Source organism: Scyliorhinus torazame, chromosome 4 (genome assembly GCF_047496885.1).
Source record: "Scyliorhinus torazame isolate Kashiwa2021f chromosome 4, sScyTor2.1, whole genome shotgun sequence".
NCBI lineage: Eukaryota > Metazoa > Chordata > Chondrichthyes > Carcharhiniformes > Scyliorhinidae > Scyliorhinus > Scyliorhinus torazame.
Window position 1 is genome coordinate 159,415,529 of NC_092710.1, and position 19,908 is coordinate 159,435,436.

General features: G+C 42.8%; 1 protein-coding gene across 1 annotated transcript in view; it reads right to left on the bottom strand.

Annotated features, from left to right (window-relative positions):
* The window catches only part of nbas (NBAS subunit of NRZ tethering complex), a 381,349-nt gene that overhangs the window by 299,985 nt on the left and 61,456 nt on the right, over nt 1–19,908 (bottom strand). Inside the window, exon 21 of the mRNA XM_072498805.1 lies at nt 12,785–12,921. Within this exon, the coding sequence (XP_072354906.1) occupies nt 12,785–12,921 (137 nt within the window). The remainder of the gene's footprint in view (nt 1–12,784; nt 12,922–19,908) is intronic.

The following is a 19,908-nucleotide window of genomic DNA, read 5'->3' on the forward strand; positions in this document are numbered from 1 at the left end:
AGTATATTAGAGATATAGCCCACAATTTTCCTCTACCTCCCATAAACCCAGCATATGTCAGGTAACAGGTTTTCTCCAAGGTACTGATTTCATTTTGTTTAAAGCAACAGTTTCAATAAAATACGTTGAACAAAGTGGAAACCCCCTGTACACAAAAAGAAGGAAGAGTCCTATCTGGTCAGTTACCATGCTATGACACTCCTCACAATCATCAACAAAGCGATGAAAAGGATCACCAACAATACGACAAGCAGCACCTACTCAACAATGCATACCATGAGTTCCACCAGGACCACTCGGCTCCAGATCTAATTTCAGCCTTGATCCAACCATGGACAGACAAGGGGAATTCCAGTGGTGAGGTGAAAGTGACTGCTCATGACATAAAGGCAGCATTTAACCAAGTGTGGCATCAAGGAACCCAGATTGATGCCAATGGCATAAAAATAAAAGGTGCTGGAAATACTCAGCTGGTCACGCATCATCTGTAGAGAGTTAATATTTCGGGTAGGTGGTGATCGTTTATCAGAACTCAATGTGGTCACCACCGCCGACGAATTTAGCTAAGCCTGCCACATAAATATTGGAGCGGAGATCAAAGATTGTGTATTGTCTGATGAGTGACTCACTTTCGGACTCCACAAAGCTTATCCATCCTCTACACAACAAAATTAGGAGTGTGATGAAATACTCCTCACGTGCCAGATGAGTACATTTTAAATACTCAAGGAGCTAGACACCACCAGGTTAATGCAGCCCACTTTATTGGCACCCCATTCACCACCATAAACATTCACTCCATCCACTACTGCCGCACAATGGCAACAGAGTGCACCGTCTATAAGGTGCATTGAAGCAACTGACTGAGGCTTCTGCAGCAGCAGCTTTCAAACCCACAACCTCTACTACCTGATGGACAAGAGAAAAGGCAAATGGGAAACATCACTATCTGCTCACCACCCTGACTTGAAAATATAGTGCCATTCCTTCACAGACATTGGGTCAAACTCTGTAGCACTGTTGGTCTACCTACACCAGCTGTACTGCAGAAGCTCAAGCAGCCATCTCCCAACCACCTTCAGAAGAGAAATTAATGCTAGCCTTGTCATAATACCTTTATCACATGAATGAGAAAAACAAGTAACAGGAAGGGCTGAACGACTTCCTCCTGTCCTATTTGCTGTGTTTCTATGTTTCAGGGTTAGATAAATTGGTTGTAAAAATTACTTGAGACATCTTGAAAGGTGCTACATTAATGCAAGCACTTCTTTCTCATCTAAAAAGCAACAATACTTCACTGACCCTTAAAACCCCTGTTCTTTAGGCAACTGCTGTTTGAAGACCAACAGGTACAAAATACAATATAAAGAAAGCCAAAGACTTTAAAAATCTATTTATTTTAAGACTATGCAACACAAACTAAAATCCCATTTCACATAAATAAAATTAGCTTGAATTATTTTTTGCCTAAAATCTGCCCAAATCTGCTCTACTGAATATAAAGTGTAATCACCCCAGCAGATAATGTATACAGGCACAAACACACATGCACAAAATTCAGCAGGGAAATGTGCAAGAAATTTATTTCAGCGAGTGTTGATTCTTAATTTCAAATGTTAACAGCAAACGTCCAGAAACACTATTAATATTGGGCATGTGTAACTTTATTTCTGTCCCCAGTGGCTACTTGATTGATAACACAACAGGTACCCGTGTGGCCACGAGGGGATTTTCACAGTAACTGCATTGCAGTGTTAATGTAAGCCTACTTGTGACACTAATAAAGATTATAAAATCAGATTAACACACGTTACAATTCTCCAGAATTATCTTGCTGATGCTATTGTTGTATTTGAGGACATATATCAAATCAATGTTATCATGACAACTAGTTTCATTGTTCCCAGCAGTGATATTTTACAGAGGGAACTTTATAAAGAGATTACATTTATGCTACTCTGCACAACTGCAAAATATGCTGTTAAATGTTCTGGTCTACTGTAGACAATTTCCCAGGAGCAGTGATCTAAGATAGGCATTTTCAAAGTGGGGGTTGTGACCCGCGGGTGGATCGATGCAGCGTTCCCAATCACATGAATTCACGCGCAACTGCCAGCTTTTAACAATGCCGGCTGCAAGCAGCTTTGAAAATGACAGCCATGACCAGATAAAGGAAAATGCGGGCGCACTGCACATGCGTGCCCGCTCATCGGTGCTCATGCGCAGAACCAAGCGAGAAGCACCACCTCCTCCTGATGTCAGCGTGCTGACCCAGGAGATTTTTTTCAAAATTCAATGCAATCTTGCTGCCTGAAGTGAGGCAGAGAGCAGGTCACATGGCCCGAACGCTGACATCATGTGCTTTTGTCAGCAGCAAACAAGTAAATGAGGACCAAACAGGCTCACCTCTCGCATTAAAGATAAGAGAAAATGGTGGGTCGCAAATGTCGGCGGCGTGGGTCGCGAAGGTCAGCCCGATTGAGTCGCGAAGGTCGGCCAGCGTGGGCTGCGAAGGTTGGCCGAAGTGGGTCCCGAAAGTTGGCCGGTTGGTAAAAATGGGTCCCAGAAAAAAAGTTTGAGTAACACTGGTCTAAGACACTCCTGTATTCTACTTCTGTTGAAATTCACTGTCCCATATCTACTGGTATGATAGTGCAATCTGGGGTGTAACAACAGCACCCTCTTGGGAGCCGAACCAGATATTCACATCTTTCACATTAATACTTCAATTCCTCTGACAGCGAATCGAGCAAACAGGTAATGAGGTAAGGCTCTGTACAAATCATTAAGCTGCCTTATTCCACATTATGAACAAACAGAGCTGCAGTTATGATTAAACCAATTTGATTTCAATCAGTACAGTTTATCTTTGCGTGGTAAGACAAAATAAAAAATATATCGGACTTCCCAAATCAATGAGTCATTTCACTTGTTGTCCACATGATGACTTCCAGAATTTACATGGTTAGCACTATGTGAAAGACATCACATATTTCTATTATAAAAGCCTTCACAGCGTTCGGTTTGCAAACTCAAAGACATTAGGCAGGATTCTCCGGCCTCCCAGCCGCATGTTTCCCGGCGGCGGGAGGTGGCTCACTGTTTGCTGGTGGCAGGATTGTGTGTGCTCGCCGCTGTCAAGGGGAATTCCCATTGAAGAACGAGAGAATCCCGCACCATCAACGGCCGCCGAATTCCAGCCATGGTCTTTGCTGGAGTTTTGTGTTTTTGTCTTGCTCGATTCAAAGCCTGACAGATATCAAAGACGCAATAGACATGAGGTGCTAATTACGACAAACTAATAAAATCAGTTTTGCTTCTAACTTCTGGAGATAACATAGTGAGCACCTTTCATCTCAATGCCTTTATAATGAAGCTTGACAGTAAGTAAAATTTATTTTTTAAAAATATTTTTCGGTAACTTTTCCCAATTCTGAGGAGAAATGGTTAAATTCCATGGCAAATGCAGTACATATTTAAAATTCTCCCCAAGCAAGAAACTGAATAAAAATTTGTAAGGTTTCTTCTTTGGATATGAAGCTTGTTCAGAGTTTACCACTTAACAAGAAACAGAACTGTTGTTCCACAGAATTATCAGCAAAGTGAAGGAAAGGGTGGTTGAGAGCACAATCGAGCAGCGCATATATAGTAATAACCTGCTCAGTGATGCTCAATTTGGGTTCTGCCAGAGCCCCTCAGCTCCTGACCTCATTACAGCCTTCAGTCAAACATGGACAAAATATCTCAATGTCAGAGGTGAGGAGAGAGTGACTGCCCTTAACATCAAGGCAGCATTTGAAAGAGTATGACATCAAGGAGTCCTAAAAATCTGAAGTCAATGGGAATCAGGGGGAAAACACTCCACTGGTTGGAGTTACACCTCGCACAATGAAAGATGGTTGTGGTTGGAGGTCAATCATCTCAGTCCCAGGACACTGCTGCAGGGGTTCCTCAGGGTAGTGTCCAACCATCTTCATCAATGACCTTCCCTCCATCATAAAGTCAAAAGTGGGGAAGTTCACTGATTATTTCGACAATCTTCAGTATCATTCAGACATTGAAGCAGTCCATGTCTAAATGCAGAAAGACCTGGACAACATTCAGGCTTGGACTGGTAATTGCAAGTTACATGTGTGCCACACAAATGCCAGGCAATCACCATCTCCAATAAGACAGAATCTAACCATCTCCCCTGAACATTCAATTACTTTACCATTGCTAAATCCCCCACTACCAATATCCTGGGGGTTACCATTGACCAGAAATTGAGCTGGACCAGCCACATAAATACTGTGGCTGCAATGGCAGGTTCAGAGGCGGGGAGGTCTGCGGAGAATCCGCTTCCTGACTCCCCAAAGCCTGTTCACTGTTTACAACGCACAAGTCAAGAGTGTGGCGGAATACTCTCCACTTGCCTGGATGAGTGCAAGTCCAATAGGACTCAGGAAGCTGGACTCCACCCAAGACAAAGCCTGATTGGGATTCCTTCCACTACCTTAAATATTCACTCCCTCCATCACAGACTCACAATGGCAGCAGTGTGTAGCATATACAAGGCGCACTGAAGCAACTCACCAAGGCTCCTTGAACAGCACCTTCCAAACCTGTGACCACTACCACTTTGAAAGACAAGGACATCATATACATGTTAGCATCACCATCTATCTGCCAGTTCCCCTCCAAGCCACACGCTATTCGGATTTGGGACGATATCACCAATGCTCCAATATCACTGAACCCAAATATTGGAACTCCCTTCCTAACAGCACTGTGGGTGTACCTACATCATATGAACTACAGCAGTTGAAGAAGGCAGCACACTATTCCCTTCTCAAATGCTGGGCTGGCCAGCAATGCCCACATTTCTTGAAGAAACAAGTAATAGTAATATTGAAAAACTTCTGGGAATATGTAAACCAGTTATTTAAGCTAATGCAACTGAAATTCTATTTGAAAATATATTGCAAATTACCTTTAAATACTCTATTCAGGCAAAATAATATTATTGCAAATATCTAGTTGACAATTCATGTGTTTTAGAATATAATTTTTAGTTTTGGGAATTAAAGTGTTAAATGCAAGATAAGTGTAAACATCTGGTTCAGAAATGAATATGCATTGTAGCCACGTAAAATGGCTGATTCCCGATTAGAATGGTCAAACCCCGATTTAAAATGGCGAACGGAAGAGGCTGATGGGAAAATCAGCCAACAGGACTCAAACGGACAGCTGCAGGTAAAACAGTGTATTCGCCTCTGGGGAAGTCAGTCCAGACCGATACCTGCAGCCATCAACATGACAACACCCCAGCCATCTGCATATTAATCAGCAATCCCCGGGAACAATTGCTACAAATTAGCAATTGAAAGCCGACCCAGACCTTTCTGCGCCAGCAGGGGCTAACACAAAGAAAGGTAAACGACCACCCCCCGATCAAGGAATCGCTCCAGTATTGGAGCATATCGAACCAAGCGATTGGGACCAAGTCCAATCACTTGGAACCAGGTACAAGGTCCGCCCAGAGAGGCGGGAAGCCCCTGGGGACTATAAGAATAGGGGCCAAGTTCAACTTGACCCTTCTCTTCCTGCTCGCAACCTTTGAGACCCTTCTACAAGAAAACTGTAAGTCTTACTCCAGCGATCGCTACCAGATAGGCGCTCCTGATTATCGACCTGTACCAGCTTGCGAATCACGCAGGCTCACAACCAATTCGAAAGACCATTCGTTTCCCTGACCTGGTGGGCCATTTCCAAAGTTAAGTATTGGCCTTTAGTGGTAGGTAGTAGTCTAGAAGTAGGATTATTGTATAAGTATTAATTGCTGTATATAATAAATGAGCGTTGGTTTAACTCTTACTAAGCTGTGTGTTGCATTATTAATCATTACTTGGACTTGAACCACGTGGCGGTATCAGAAAGATACCTGGCGACTCAGGAGCAAAGGTGACAGAATAAGAATAAAGTAAACTAAGGCTAAAACGAGCAACAGCATCTCAAGTGAAAACAATCTTGAAGGTAATTACAGTTAAAAGATAACCTATATTTATCTTACAAGGTTGAAGGATGAGGTGTGAAGGCTTTAAAACTGGATGACCCATTTTTCAGCTTGGAATGGAACCAAATGGTCTTCCCCAACTCAAATAATCCAGTTGTAAACAAGAGAGTCCCTTAATGGGGCGAATAATTCTGGGAAAGGGTTTTTAAAACTCCATTAGACACATAAATATTTCATATGGGTTACAAAATCAAAGAGTTGTGGTAAAGGTAAAATAATTCATCTACGAGTGTTTTTCAAACTTTTTTTCCGGGACACATTTTTACCAACTGGCCAACCTTCGGGATCCACGCCAGCTGAACTTCCCCACGCACTGGTCAACCTTCGCGACCCACACTGGCCGGCATTCGCGACACACCATTTTCTCTTACCTTGAATACAAGAGATGAGCCTGCTTGGTCCTCATGATCTCACTCCAATCAGGTTCACAGGAGCGTGGATTTCGTACCTCAAGTTTGTAAACTTTGAGTACCTCCCATGTTGACTGATCACTACAGTAACTCTTCAAGCAGATGAAATCCACCTTGGGATTGACTGGTCGCTGATTCGATTCAATGCTTTAATGCAGTCTATAAGGTCAGCAAAAAACTTATAACCACCCTTCAGTACACAGAAGCGACGATGTGATGATTCCCCATGGCCTTCATTATATCCCTTGCCCAATGTGCAGTTCTGTCCATGATTAAACCATTAGGAATATATACTCACTCCAGATCATTACAGTAACGTTTAGGAATGCAAAACAGATCGAGGTCATAGCCTTGTTTATCTTAAGTGATCACCGCGCAGTCAGCCGTCGCTGTGCCGCAGTCGCACTTTGACCCGGGGTTTAGGTCCAAACACTCCCGGGCCGCATGCGCACTGATGAGCGGGCACGCATGCACAGCGTGGCCGGTTTTTTAGCTTGTTGCGCCCGCCATTTTTAAAGCCGCCCGTAGCCGGCATTGTTAAAATCCGGCTGCTGCGGCTGTTGCGCGTGAATTCCCGCAATCGGGAACGCCGCGATGGCTGCCTCCGTGACCCTCCTGACACCCGCCAACGATCCTCCCGCGGGTCGTGACCCCACTTTGAAAATGCCTGATCTACATTCATGTTTGATAACTAACGAAGCATGCAACTTTGTTATGGAAATGTGGTGTGCAAATTGGTGTTTCTTGCAAGTTATCTGGAAGTGAGCTCACAGAAAGCAGGCAGTTTTGGTTCGGTGTAGACTTTATTGCACTAAGTTGGCAGAGCCAAAGGAGATGAATGTTAGTCAGGCCTGCACTTAAGCAGACAAAATACTAACTTCATCGTTCAATGTGGATGGGGGCTCCAGTTTAGTTTGGAATTCAGAAGGATGAGAGGGTGGAGGAAGGAACTTGGGATATTTGCCTCGTTTGATGCTGGAGAAAGAACTCTACAGTGGCCCTCACAGAGCCTTGTGGCTGAAAGTACTCAGTAGACTTAGTTTGGAAGGCTGTGGAAGGTAGTTGGGTATCTGTCTTCAGCCAGGACAAAGAAGTGAGATGCCCACAGTTGCAAGTCTTCAAGTGAAATTTGGAGGGTCACTTTGCCAAAAGTGACAGGAAAGATCCCCATACATCTTATACCTTGGAGAAAGCTGGAATATGGAGAAAAATTAAAGAGAATTTTGGAGAATTGTGCATATTTTTGGATTGGTTCCTAACATTGTAATGTATTGTAAGGTCGGGGGCGGCACGGTGGAACAGTCGTAAGCACTGCTGCCTCAGCGCCAGGGACGCGGGTTGAATTCTGGCCTTGGGTGACTATGTGGAGTTGGCACGTTCTCCCCGTGTCTGTGTCGGTTTCCTCCAACAGTCGAAGATGTGCAGGTTAGGTGGGGTTACGGGCCGAGGTAGCTCTTTCAGAGGATTAGTGGTGTCTCGATGGGCCGAATTGCCTCCTTCTGCACTGTAGGTGTTCTATGGTTCTATTGTATAACGGACTCTTGGGAATGTGGTGTGGTAGGCATCAAAATAAATAACTTGAGTTCATGGGACAAGTAGTTCTAAACCATAGGGCGGGATTCTTAGGCTGTGTCTGCCCACTGACCGGAAATTCCTGCGCAAGATCAATGGACCTTTACGTGGTCCGCATCCCGTCCGTGGCGGTCTTGTGGTAGACGTGGCCGAAGAATCCAGCCCATAGTGTTAAGTTAATATTAATTCTTTTTGTATATAATAAAGTTTGTTTTGCATAAAATGTGAAATCTTGTAATGTAGTCTAAAGTTAATCACAGGGTGTTCGGATTTTTCTTTAAACATTAATGGCCTCTAACAGGATTGTAACATTATTATTTCTCAAAATGAGCTGAATGTCCTTGACATACACAAGACCATTTAGACCATAAGACATAGGAGCGGAAGTAAGGCCATTCGACCCATCGAGTCCATTCCACCATTCAATCATGGCTGATTTCAACTCCATTTACCCGCTTTCTCTCCATAGCCCTTAATTCCTCGAGAAATCAAGAATTTATCAACTTCTGTCTTAAAGACACTCAACGTCCCGGCCTCCACCGCCCTCTGTGGCAATGAATTCCACAGACCCACCACTCTCTGGCTGAAGAAATTTCTCCTCATCTCTGTTCTAAAGTGACTCCCTTTTATTCTAAGGCTGTGCCCCCGGGTCCTAGTCTCCCCTGCGAATGGAAACAACTTCCCTACGTCCACCCTATCTAAGCCATTCATTATCTTGCAAGTTTCTATTAGATCTCCCCTCAACCTCCTAAACTCCAATGAATATAATCCCAGGATCCTCAGATGTTCATTGTATGTTAGGCCTACCATTCCTGGGATCATCCGTGTGAATCTCTGCTGGACCCGCTCCAGTGCCAGTATGTCCTTCCTGAGGTGTGGGGCCCAGAATTGCTCACAGTATTCTAAATGGGGCCTAACTAATGCTTTATAAAGCTTCAGAAGTACATCCCTGCTTTTATATTCCAAGCCTCTTGAGATAAATGACAACATTGCATTTGCTTTCTTAATTACGGACTCAACCTGCAAGTTTACCTTTAGAGAATCCTGGACTAGGACTCCCAAGTCCCTTTGCACTTCAGCATTATGAATTTTGTCACCGTTTAGAAAATAGTCCATGCCTCTATTCTTTTTTCCAAAGTGCAAGACCTCGCACTTGCCCACATTGAATTTCATCAGCCACTTCTTGGACTAAACTGTCTAAATCTTTCTGCAGCCTCCCCACCTCCTCCATACTACCTGCCCCTCCACCTATCTTTGTATCATCGGCAAACTTAGCCAGAATGCCCCCAGTCCCGTCATCTAGATCGTTAATATATAAAGAGAACAGCTGTGGCCCCAACACTGAACCCTGCGGGACACCACTCGTCACCGGTTGCCATTCCGAAAAAGAATCTTTTATTCCAACTCTCTGCCTTCTGCCCGACAGCCAATCGTCAATCCATGTTAGTACCTTGCCTCGAATACCATGGGCCCTTATTTTACTCAGCAGTCTCCCGTGAGGCACCTTATCAAAGGCCTTTTGGAAGTCAAGATAGATAACATCCATTGGCTCTCCTTGGTCTAACCTATTTGTTATCTCTTCAAAGAACTCTAACAGGTTTGTCAGGCACGACCTCCCCTTACTAAATCCATGCTGACTTAATCCATCCTAATCCGACCCTGCACTTCCAAGAATTTAGAAATCTCATCCTTAACAATGGATTCTAGAATCTTGCCAACAACCGAGGTTAGGCTAATTGGCCTATAATTTTCCATCTTTTTCCTTGTTCCCTTCTTGAACAGGCGGGTTACAACAGAGATTTTCCAATCCTCTGGGACTTTCCCTGACTCCAGTGACTTTTGAAAGATCATAACAAACGCCTCCACTATTTCTTCAGCTATCTCCTTTAGAACTCTAGGATGTAGCCCATCTGGGCTCGGAGATTTATCAATTTTTAGACCTCTTAGTTTCTCTAGCACTTTCTCCTTTGTGATGGCTACCATATTCAACTCTGCCCCCTGACTCTCCTGAATTGTTGGGATATTACTCATGTCTTCTACTGTGAAGACTGACGCAAAGTACTTATTTAGTTCCTCAGCTATTTCCTTGTCTCCCATCACTAGATTACCAGCGTCATTTTGGAGCGGCCCAATGTCTACTTTTACCTCCCGTTTGTTTTTAATGTATTTAAAGAAACTTTTACTATCATTCCTAATGTTACTGGCTAGCCTACCTTCATAATTGATCCTCTCTTTCCTTATTTCTCTCTTTGCTATCCTCTGTTTGTATTTGTAGACTTCCCACTACTCTTTGCCACATTATAGGCTTTCTCTTTTGCTTTGATGCATTCCCTAACTTCCTTTATCAGCCATGGCTGCCTAATCCCCCCCTCTGATAACCTTTCTTTTCTTTGGGATGAACCTCTGTACTGTGAACTCAATTACTCCCAGAAACTCCTGCCATTGCTGTTCTACTGTCTTTCCCACTAGGCTCTGCTCCCAGTCGATTTTCGTCAGTTCCTCCCTCATGCCCCTGTAGTTGCCTTTATTTAACTGTAACACTTTTACATCTGATTCTACCTTCTTTCTTTCAAATTGGAGATTGAATTCTACCATATTATGATCACTGCCTCCTAAGTGTTCCCTTACTTTAAGATCTTTAATCAAGTCTGGCTCATTACATAACACTAAGTCCAGAATGGCCTGTTCCCTCGTGGGCTCCATCACAAGCTGTTCCAAAAAGCCCTCCTGTAAACATTCAATGAATTCCCTTTCCTTGGGTCCACTGGCAGCATTATTTACCCAGTCCACCTGCATATTGAAGTCCCCCATGATCACTGTGACCTTGCCTTTCTGACATGCATTTTCTATTTCGTGGTGCATTTTGTACCCCCGGTCCTGACCACTGTTAGGAGGCCTGTACATAACTCCCATTATGTCTTTTTTTGCCTTTGTGGTTCCTCAACTCTACCCACACAGACTCCACATCATCTGACCCTATGTCGTTTAGTGCTATTGATTTAATTTCATTCCTAATTAACAAGGCAACCCCGCCCCCTCTGCCCACCTCTCTGTCTTTTCGATAGGTTGTGAATCCCTGGATGTTTAAATGCCAGTCCTGAACCCCCTGCAACCACGTCTCTGTGATGCCTACCACATCATTACTGCCAGTCACAATCTGGGCCACAAGCTCATCTACCTTGTTCCGTACACTGCGCGCATTTAAATATAGCACCTTTAATTCCCTATTGACCGTCCCTTTTTGTTTTCTTAGTGTTGTGGACCCTGGTTTACTGAGCCTTTCCATACACTGTGTCATATTTTGTGGGATGGGGACTATCGGAACCTCTCCTGAGTTTTGTCATTTCGTGCTTTTTTGTATTCCTAAGCAGCTACGCTTCCCACTGATTACTTCACCTCTTGGTTCCCTGACTTTCCCTTCCCCCCCAATCTCTAGTTTAAAGTCCTATTGACCACCCTATTTACTCTTTTCGCCAGAACACTGCTCCCAGCTCGGTTCAGGTGGAGACCATCCCAACGGTATAGGTCCCCCCGTCCCAAAACTGACGCCAGTGTCCCATGAAAAGGAACCCCTCTTTCCCACACCATTCTTTCAGCCACGTGTTAACTTCCCTTATTCTTGCCTCCCTATGCCAATTTGCATGTGGCTCGGGCAGTAATCCGGAGATTATGACCCTCGAGGACCTGTATTTTAATTTGAATCCTAGCTCTTTATAATCTCTAAACAGGTCCTCTTTTCTAGACTTGCCTATGTTGTTGGTACCGACATGGACCACAACAACTGGATCCACCCCCTCCCTCTCCAGTATCCTTTCAAGCCTTTCAGAGATGTCCCGCACCATAGCACCGGGCAGGCAACATACCATGCGGGACTCTTTATCCTGCTCACAAAGGATACGATCTATCCCCCTGATAATAGAATCCCCTACAACTACAACTTGCCTATTTACTCCCTCCCCTTGAATGGCCTGCTGAACCATGGTGCCTTGGTCAGCTGACTCATCCTTCCTGCAGCCCTGTTCACCATCCACACAGGGAGCAAGTGCCTCATACCTGTTGGACAGGGTCAAGGGCTGAGGCTCCTGAGTTCCTGACTGCTGGTTCCCTTTACCTGCCTGACTTGCAGTCACACCCTGCTGTCCCTTGAACAGTTTGCGTAGCAAAGTATTGCATCCATTAAAGTGACATTATTGAAGTATAGGAGGTTTCTGCAGAGGACTACACAATGGCTTTCTGAAACACAATGAACTTCACAGTAATTATGTTTACTGATGCGAGTTATTTGCTTTCAAGAATATAAAAAACGTACAATGAAAATGTTTACAGCACAGCAGATAATATTTTAACGTAGCCAGATTTCAAAAACAGTTTGTTCCAGACACAGACAATTTGTAAAATGTTTCCAAGTATGATAATTCCACAGTTTAATTAGTGTTGTGCTTCAGCAGTATTTAGTCATCCACTTTGTGTTTTGTAAGCATTGCTCATGTCTATTAAACATTATAGCACTTTGCTCAGTTCTGAAATATTTCTTCACTCACTCTTACCCCATTCGTGATTTTGGAATATTTAGCATATGTGAATGAACAGTCATAATACATCAGCACTGCCACCTACAAATCATAAGCACTAGGTCCATTTCAATTTAATTTATAAAATGGAATAAAATAATGAGTATCTTGATAACAAATCTTTTATCTAAAGGATTAAAGCTGTACCAACTCTATATATTTTCAGATAATCTTACCTAGCTTCTGGCAGAAGAAAGCAGTACTCATGAGGAGTTGTTGTTTCAGGAAAGTTTGAAAGAATAGCTAATCGATGAGGCAGCAGATCTGACCCATGGTAGGTAAATAGAATCTCCAAAGCTTGAATATTGCTCTCCTATATAAAAATTTTTAAAACCTTGGTTATCAACACAGTTATACAACATCAAAGCATTCTTACCTTGTTTAACCACATTAATATGTGCCAATTTGTTAGTAAAACAATTATCCACATGCAACAAACATCAATTTTTTAATTATGCAACTGAAACTTGCATTTATATAGCATCTTTGACAACCACTGGACCTCTCAAAGGTCTTGACAGCCAATGAAGCATTTTTGAAGTATAGTCACTGCTGTGACATAGGAAACGCAATAGCCAATTTGCGCACATAAGCTTTCACAAACAGAAATGTGATAAAAAGCAGATAACTGCCTTGCACTTGTTCAAAATAATGCCATGGGATCTTTTACATAAACCCAAGAGGGCAGACATGGACTTGGTTTAACATCTCATCCGTAAGTGACACCTCCAGCACTCTCTCTGTATTGCACTGAAGTGTTGGTCGTGATGTTTGCACTCAACTCCTAGTGGAACTTGAACCCACAATCTTCTGATTCAGTGACAACTGAGCCACGCCTGACACAAGCACCAAACGTGCAGTAATTTATCAGAATTTCTTTTCAGATTTGAAGTTAAAAATTAGTTGGCTTAATTATGCATTTACTTTCCACCATTTTCTATATATGAAGCCTACTTTAATAAAGCCAGAAATTTAGTTTGTATTCATCAGAGAACAAAGTGGAATGAAAATTACTTTATCTACTGAGGGAGGGGAAATGGCAGGACTTTTGTTTCTATGTGATTCGGAACTCTGGGAGCAGTAATCACTGTGTATACAAGGATATGAATATTCCCACAACGTCATATTTCCTGACACCAAACAAAGCCCTCCTTGTATTTGTAATTGAATTTCAGTTTCTATTCAGAGAAACTAGACATTTACTTAGGCAATTTACCCAGTCGTCGAATTATTTTATCAGAAAACATTTGGTCAACATTCTTTACAATAGCTGATAATTCTAGAAGAAAAATGTAGACCTTTGAAAGCAGTACAGTTGGGAGACTGAAATGCATTTCCAAGACAATTAACTTCTACGATCTGGTCCACACTTATTGCCAGAGGAAAATGTAATACTTTTGCTTCGATTAACTCTTCTTTTATTTATCATTATGCAAATATAATGCAAGGGAATGGGACAAATACAGCAGGACACAATTATAATATGACTCAACGGTAACTTTTATTGCAAGATCTACAGCATTTGGAAATAGATATGCATTGTTAGGATGTGGTCTTGGAAATAGAAAGGTGGGAGGAAGAAGAATTCAGGAAACTTTACAATCACCAGGAAAGTGGTGTTGGGTCTGCGGACTGACAAATCCCTGGGCTAAGATGGACTTCGCCCCAAGGCCTAGTAAGGTAGCTGATGCATTGGTTTTAATTTTCCAAAATTCCCTAGATATGAGGAAGGTTCCATTAGATTGGGAAAAAGCAAATGCAACTCCTTTATCTAAAAGTGGAGGGAGACAGAAACCAGGAAACTACAGGCCAGTGAGCCTAACATCTGTCACAGGAAAAATGTTAGAAACCATTACTGGAAAAATGCAAGGAAATCAGGCAGAGTCAGCAATGGTTTTGAAAAACAGAAATCATGTTTAATCAATGTTATTGTAGTTCTTTGAAGGATGTGCTGAGGATAAAGGGGAACTGGTGGATGTACTGTATTTAGATTTCCAGAAGGCATTTAATAAGGTGATACATCAAAGCTTATTGTGGAAAATAAAAGCTTATGGGTTAGGGGGATAACATATTGGCATGGATAGAAGATTGGCTAGCTAATAGAAAGCAAAGACTTGGCATTAATCGGCCTTTTACTGGTTGGCATGACATTATCAGTGGAGTGGCCACAGGGATCAGTGCTGAGCCCTCAACTTTTTTACAATTTATAAAAACCATTTGGATGAAGGAACCGAAGGGTGCTAAATTTTTTGACGACACAAGGATAAATAGGAAAGTAAACTGTGAGCCTACAGAGGGATATGGATAAGTAAAGTCAGTGGGCAGAAGTCTGACAAATGGAGTATAATGTGGACAAATGTGAGATTCTCCATTTTGGCAGCAAGAATAAAAAAGATTATCTTAAATAGTAAGAGATTGCAGAGGGATCTGAGTGTTCTAGTGTGTGAATCACAGAATGCTAGCAAACAGGTACAGCAAGTAATTAGGAAAGCTAATAGAATGTTATAATTTGTGAGGGGAATTTATTACAAAAGTAGGGAGGCTATGCTTCAATTGTACATGGCACTGATGAGACCATATCTGGAATATTGTGTACAGCATTGATCTCCTTATTTAACAAAATATGTAAATGCATTAGAAGTAGTTCAGAGAAGTTTCCCAGACTAATACCAGGGATGGATGGATTGTTTTTTGAGGAAAGGTTGAAGCGTATAGCTTTCTATCCACTCGAGTTTAGAAGCGAAGAGGCAACTTGATCGAAACATTTAAGATCCTGAGGGGTATTGACAGGGCGAATGTGGAGAGGAGGATTCCCTTTTTTACATAGAATTTACAGTGCAGAAGGAGGCCATTTGGCCCATCGAGTCTGCACCGGCTCTTGGAAAGAGCACCCTACCCAAGTTCAGCACCTCCACCCTATCCCCATAACCCAGTAACCCCACCCAACACTAAGGGCAATTTTGGACACCAAGGGCAATTTATCATGACCAATCCACCTAACCCGCACATCTTTGGACTGTGGGAGGAAACCGGAGCACCCGGAGGAAACCCACGCACACTCGGGGAGGATGTGCAGACTCCGCACAGACAGTGACCCAAGCCGGAATCGAACCTGGGACCCTGGAGCTGTGAAGCAATTGTGCTATTCACAATGCTACCGTGCTGCCCTTTGTCAGGGAATGTAGATCTGGGGGGTCACTGTTTAAAAATAAGGAGGCATTCATTTAAGACAGAGATGAAGATACTTTTTTTTCTCTGAGTGTTGCCCAGTCTTTGGAACTAACTTCTTCAAAAGGCAGTGGAAGCAGAATCTTTGAATATTTTTAAGGCTGAGCTAGGTGGATTTTAAATAGAGATAAAAATATTGTGAAGAAAAATAAGAGTCCCTTACAGTCAGAAACAAGGGAATAAATAATGGGGGACAAAGAGATGGCTGAGCAACTAAATACACACTTTGATTTTGTCTTCATAAATGAGTAAACAAATAAGATACCAGAAATGTGCCCCCACAACCCAAAGATATACAGGGTAGGTGGATTGGCCACGCTAAATTACCTAATTAATTTTTTCCAATTCAGGGTACACTCTAATTTATTTTTAAAAATATACCAGAAATGTTGGGGAACGCAGGGTTTAGTGAGAGGGAGGAACTGAAGGAGATCAATATTAGTAGAGAAATGGTGTTGGGATGATGGGATTGAAGGCTGATAAATCCCCAGGGCCTAATAATCTACATCCCAGAGTACTTAAGGAAGTGGCTCTAGAAATAGTAGAAGAGCAGGTGGTCATCTTCCAAGATTCTTAAAGTCTCAAACAGGTCCTACAGGTTGGAGGGTAGCGAATCTAACTCCACTATTTAAAAGGGGGAGGGGCTAGAGGGAAAACCGGGAATTATAGACCAGTAAGCCTGACGTTGATAGTGGGGAAAATTCTTGAATCCATTTTAAAGATTTTCTAGCAGAGCTCTCAGAAATGGCAGGATCGGACAGAATCAGCATGGATTTATGAAGGGGAAATCATGTTCGACAAATCTACTAGAATTCGTTGTGCATGCAACGAGTAGAATTGATGAAGGGGAGCCAGTGGATGTGGTGTATTTGGACTTTCAGAAGGCTTTTGACAAAGTCCCGCATGAAAGATTAGCATGAGATGAGGGGTAGTGTATTGAGATGGATAGAAAACTGGTTGGCAGACAGGAATCGAAGAGTTGGAATTAACAAGTCTTTTTCCAAATGGCAGACAGTGACTAGTGGGATTTTGCAAGGATCGGGTGCTGGCACCCCAGCTATTAATTTTTGGGATGAGGAAACAAAATCTAATATCTCCAAATTTGCAGATGTTGGGTGGGAGGGTGAATTGGATATCTGAGGATTTAGTTAGGATTGCATTCGCTGGAGTTCAGAAGAATCGGGGGGGGGGGGGGGGTAGGATCTCATCGAAACCTATAAAATTCTAACAGAGCTAGACAGGGTAGATGCAAGAAGGGTCTTCCCGCTATTGGGGGGGGGGTCCAGAACCAGGGATCATTGTCTGAGAACATGGAGTAGATCATTTAGGTTAGAGATGAGGAAAGGTTTCTTCACCAAGAGAGTGGTGAGCCTGTGGAATTTGTTACCACAGAGGACGCCAAAACATTGTATGTTTTCAAGAAGCAGTTAGATATGGCACTTGGGGCAAAGAAAATCAAAGGATATGGGTGGGGGAAAGCGGGATTAGGCTACTGAGTTGGATGATCATCCATGATCATAATGAATGGTGGAGCAGGCTCGAAGGGCTGAACAACCTCCTCCTGATCCTATTTTCTAAGTTTCTATGTTTGTTTAGCAAGGTGGTGAAACGTTATCAGGGTTAGGCAAGAATGTAGGGTTGAGATTACAATCAGCTCAGACATCTAATTGAGTGGCAGAGCAGGCTCGGGGCGTCGTGTGGCCTACCCCTGCTCCTAGTTCGTATGTTACGTATGTTCCTAAGCCAATATTGTTACAACTCGTGCGCAGTCAATTCCAGCTCCACTTGACCTGGAGTCATAACACCAGTGAATTAACCAATAATTCTTGAACAAAATACCCAAAGTCTTTGGCCTTTGGATTACAGATACCTGGTTTGCAAGTTTAAACACAATTACTGTTTATTTATAACAAGAACTATGAAATCTGAAGCAAATGTAACTGAGGTATACACACATGACAGACAATCACAGAAGGGATGAAAGGAGTAAAAAATGCATAAGACAAAGAGTCTTTGCTTCAAATGGGCATTTCCAGCACCTTACCCCTGTTTAAATTTTGTTTTCAGTTTGGGGTTTGTACTGTAGATTCATGAGAGAGAGCGCGAGCGCGTGCGCGAGAGCGAGGGAGAGAGAGAAAAGCCTGTAACAGTTTTCCTGTAGATTCATTCATTCAGGTTCAAAGAAAGAAAACAGGTCCTGGTCTTTCTGTGTCCAGGAATCAAACTGAAAATTCCTTCGGACTCTGCAAATCATTCCGCTCGGACAGGATCCAATCACCACCTGCTACCGGGCAGAGTACAGCCTTTTGAGCCAATTCATCCCCCCCCCCCCCCCCGCCCAGCTGATCAAAACAAGTCCCAGCCCATCTCTCCTCCTGGTGCTGAAAAGTCAAGCTAGTTTTCTCTCCTGTAACTTCTGAATTCCTCTTTCTGTCTGCTGCTTGACTTAAAGATACATTCGCCCACATTGACTTTTCAGGTATATCAGAAAATAACCTCAAGCACCGTATCAAATGAGAAAGAATATCCACATTTTACTCATGAAAACTGAAGTTTAAAATAATGATAATGCTAAATAGGAGAAATATTGCCTTGTGCTTTAAACAGAAGCACTTTACAGAAACTATCATTTTAAGAAATGAAATGAAATGAAATGAAAAGAAAATCGCTTATTGTCACAAGTAGACTTCAAATGAAGTTACTGTGAAAAGCCCCTAGTCACCACATTCCGGCGCCTGTTCAGGGAGGCTGTTACAGGAATCGAACCGTGCTGCTGGACTGCCTTGGTCTGCTTTCAAAGCTTGGAATTTGGAATTCGTATCGCCTCCCTTTCAATGTTCTTATCATGTATCATCATCCAATGTCTCCTAATCAGAACACTGCATTGTCCTCACTCAGTCTTTGCACTGAGAAATTATTAATCCTTTTTGCTAAAAATGTTCTCATCGTCCCTTTTGATTTTTCTGCATGACTCTGCATGTAACTCTCCCTCCTATATCCATGAAAATCCGTCAATGTTACATTGGGTAAGAGCTGCTTCACCTCAATCACTGGCAACACCACTTTCAAACAATTCTTCACTCCTCATTATCTATCGGCCGCATCTGTCCCAACCTGTTCATTGTCCCAATACATGCTGAAATCATGCTTTTCTATACTACCACTGAAGGAAGGTTCATGTGGCTTGTTGCATGAAGCAATGAGCATCAAACCATGTAGTTATAGATTGTGGTGGGCTTAATTCTACAGCTGCTGACGGCTCACAGGGCCTCATGGATATCCCATGAGTCCAGAAACATGTAGCCACCAGACTGGGCTTTTGGAAGGTGATGAGAGAGTCAACACAAGGATGTGTTTATTGTTTCATTTCACCAATTTGCCTGTGAAACCGCCAGATTTTTCTTAACTTATCATGGTGGTCATGTCAAAAACAGCAGAGGGTGTCTTCAGTATGAAGTTGGGACTTGGTCTCCAAAGGAACTGTGTGTTGGTGACTCCAACCAAGCAACAATCGCATCTGTGACGGGCAAATTAGCTTATTTCCAAATTTGTTGAAACAGAATTTTAAATTCTCAAGCCTCCACAGTGGGATTTGGCCTTGCATACATTCTCTGGATTATAGATAAGCCTCTAGATATGCAGCCAGTGACATAACCACCACTGTGCTGCTGTACATTACTGTACCTGACAGTGTAAGATAATGAATACTTTATATTTGGCAACCCAGTTGCATTACCAACTTTTGATGATCATTTCTTAAAGGAATTCTTCAAGTTGAACTCTTACGAATGAACTTTTTACCTCTGCTATCCCCGAGGATCTATTTATTCTTGGCACCCACCTAATTCTTGTCTATATGCACTGCTCCTCTCTGACACAGCATTAGTTTCATGTAGGTCCTGCCGCACCATCACTTCTCTGGACTCCACCTTGGTCTCTAAACTGTCGGACATCCAATACTGCATGAGCAAAAATTTCCCCCAACAAAATAGGAGGGGCCCGATTCTCCGATTGCGGGACAGAGTGTCCGCGCTGTCGTGAACGCTGTTGAGTTTCACGACAGCGCAGAACA